This window comes from Penaeus chinensis, chromosome 31 (genome assembly GCF_019202785.1).
Source record: "Penaeus chinensis breed Huanghai No. 1 chromosome 31, ASM1920278v2, whole genome shotgun sequence".
In the NCBI taxonomy this organism is placed as follows: domain Eukaryota; kingdom Metazoa; phylum Arthropoda; class Malacostraca; order Decapoda; family Penaeidae; genus Penaeus; species Penaeus chinensis.
In genome coordinates, this window is record NC_061849.1 from 31,483,749 (window position 1) to 31,486,248 (window position 2,500).

Below are 2,500 nucleotides of genomic sequence, written 5' to 3' on the forward strand. Positions count from 1 at the left end.
GCAAGGTAATTACTTGGGAACGGGAGCGCTGCTTCTTGTGAGACGCTGCCATTCGAGCGGGAAACCTGTCTCTGCGCAGCCCCATTGTCTGCGCCTCGAGAATTTTCATGAATCTATTTTCGGGAAGGATTTTTCCGGCCTTCTTTTCACGTCCGATGGAGGAACTGATACCGAACAAAGGGAGGAAGGAAGAGGGAAAAAGGCAAGGAAGAAATTAATAGAGAAAGTCCATTAAGAGGTCGGCGGTGCGCGGGGATGCATACGAGAAACCCCCTTCCTTACTGTCTTTGTCTCGCGTGGAGGCAAGACCCATCTCAAGACCGCGGAAGGAGAGAAGGAAAAGAACAAAGACAAACCCAATCCAGGACCTCCTCGATAGTGTCTCTGCGTCTTTCTCGACTACTCGGGGGTTCTGTGGGCTGGGTTGTACCCTCTGCCCTCCCCCCGCCCATCCATTGCTCCTCTCTCCCGTTCCCACCCCACCCCTCCCCGCCGCCCACTCGCGTCAGACTGGAGCGTGGGTGGCAGCAGCAGCGGGAGGTCACCGCCGCCCTCCCTCCCTCCTTCCCCCCCTCCCTCTACTCCTCTACCAGCGCAACACAACCAACCCCCACGCTGTTCTTTCCCCAACCCTCCACACTCACACAAATACACGCGCATACTCGCCCGCTTCTACAAACATAAAACCTCTACTACCGCACCTGCACGCACGCTACTTGGCCGTCCTCCCACTCGCCCGCCCGCCCTCCCTCACCCACGCAGCGGCAGGACCCACATGCAAATGAACGCCACCTCTCGCAAACGCACTGAGCCATTACGCTGAAGTGCATAGTTGATAACCTGCATCCAGCTAACTGCACACATCCTGGTCAAAGCACAAAGCACACACGATGTTCACACGATGCACGAAACCATCTTCATGTGCACAAACTATCTTCCTGATACACACACAGGGGGTAGTACAGCTGGTTATCGCACATACGACCGAATAGGCAAGTGAACACCTGTCAGACATATGAGCGACCACTGGGGGGGGGGGGGGGGGGGGGGGGAGAGTTCCGACGGCTTCTAATCCCCGCCATCTGCGTCCGTTCCAACACAGCCGGTGACATCATCGACGTACAGCTGATGTCATCAACGTAACCTGCGTCGCGACATCAGTGAACCTACCTCTTTCTTCCATGGCCAGATAGACTTTGAGCCACGCCTCACCTGTAAAGAGAAAGAACACGTTAACGGTCTGATACATGTTACCTGTAAGTTCTAAAAATAAGCTTTCTTTGTTTATTAAATATCCTATATACATGCATCATATTTCCAGCACTCCCTCCTCCCTCAGAAAACTATCTAGTTCCTACTAAAATCAAACAATCATATTTACGCAAATGTTTCTACATAAATTACGGGGTCATACATATATCAAATGCAAACTGCACCACTAGAAGATTTTCATTTTCCATCGATTCGAATATATGCATCTGCTTTATCCAGATTTACGCACCGACACGGATTTATGAATCCACATGCGTCGAAGTTGCTTATTTCGCTGGGATTTCGTGTAGCTTCATTTCTGACTGAAACTCGTGACAGGGACGATATATACTGTTTATAATCTATATCCATAGCATCCATTAGCATACCTTGCCTTCATGTTCTTCTGACACAAGATGGCAAGGAAGGCCGTTATCACGAAGGAAATCAACGCGTCGTCATCCCTGGCACATGGCTAAACAGGCCCGCTTTATGTCGTCACTAAATCACCCAAGTACTCATATTTACGAGGCCCTTTAAACATGCGTTGTCGCCCTTCAAGTCGCAATAAACTTACACAAACACATAGCCAACCACGACCCTCCTGTCCTGCCCACTGCCTCGCCCATCCCCACCCGAGTTCGTGCCCCTCGACTATCGTCCGTACTCCCAGCCGGGCCATTAAGGGAAATCTCATTCATTCGATTCTATTGAAGGCTATCTCTTGTAGCCTCTGTACACAAAACAATCATACCCCATCCCTTTCGGCCATAACTGTCGGCGTCGCTCACCTGCTCCCCCTCCCTCATCTCCCCTCATCTCGAGAATCCAATCCCTCTTCAACCAAAATACACCTTTCTCCCCTCACTCTCTTCCCGCCTCTTGTGCACTCCCTCCCCCCTCACGCACCGCTCTTCCCTTCCTCCCAACTAACATGTGCGCTTAATACATCTTCTCCCACCCTTTTCTCTCCCCTTCCTCTCTTCCCTTTCACTGCTCCCTCGGACATACACGCGGTGAAAGATGGCGCGCGGCCTGCGATGGGATTACCTTCTTATCGATTGTACTACATATCAATCTACAGATACATACATACACATACACACACATATACATACATACATACATACATACATGAATTTAAAATATATATATATATATACACATACATATATATATATATATATATATATATATATATATATATAGAGAGAGAGAGAGAGAGAGAGAGAGAGAGAGAGAGAGAGAG

General features: G+C 49.5%; 1 protein-coding gene across 5 annotated transcripts in view; it reads right to left on the reverse strand.

The window, feature by feature from the left end:
- Window positions 1–2,500, reverse strand: part of LOC125042248 (ankyrin-3-like) — a 266,073-nt gene that overhangs the window by 215,390 nt on the left and 48,183 nt on the right. The window contains exon 2 of one of the 5 annotated variants that reach the window (XM_047637781.1): window positions 1,171–1,212. The exons of the other annotated variants lie outside the window; for them this stretch is intronic. Within the exon in view, the coding sequence (XP_047493737.1) occupies window positions 1,171–1,212 (42 nt within the window). The remainder of the gene's footprint in view (window positions 1–1,170; window positions 1,213–2,500) is intronic. 5 annotated transcript variants of the gene reach the window in all.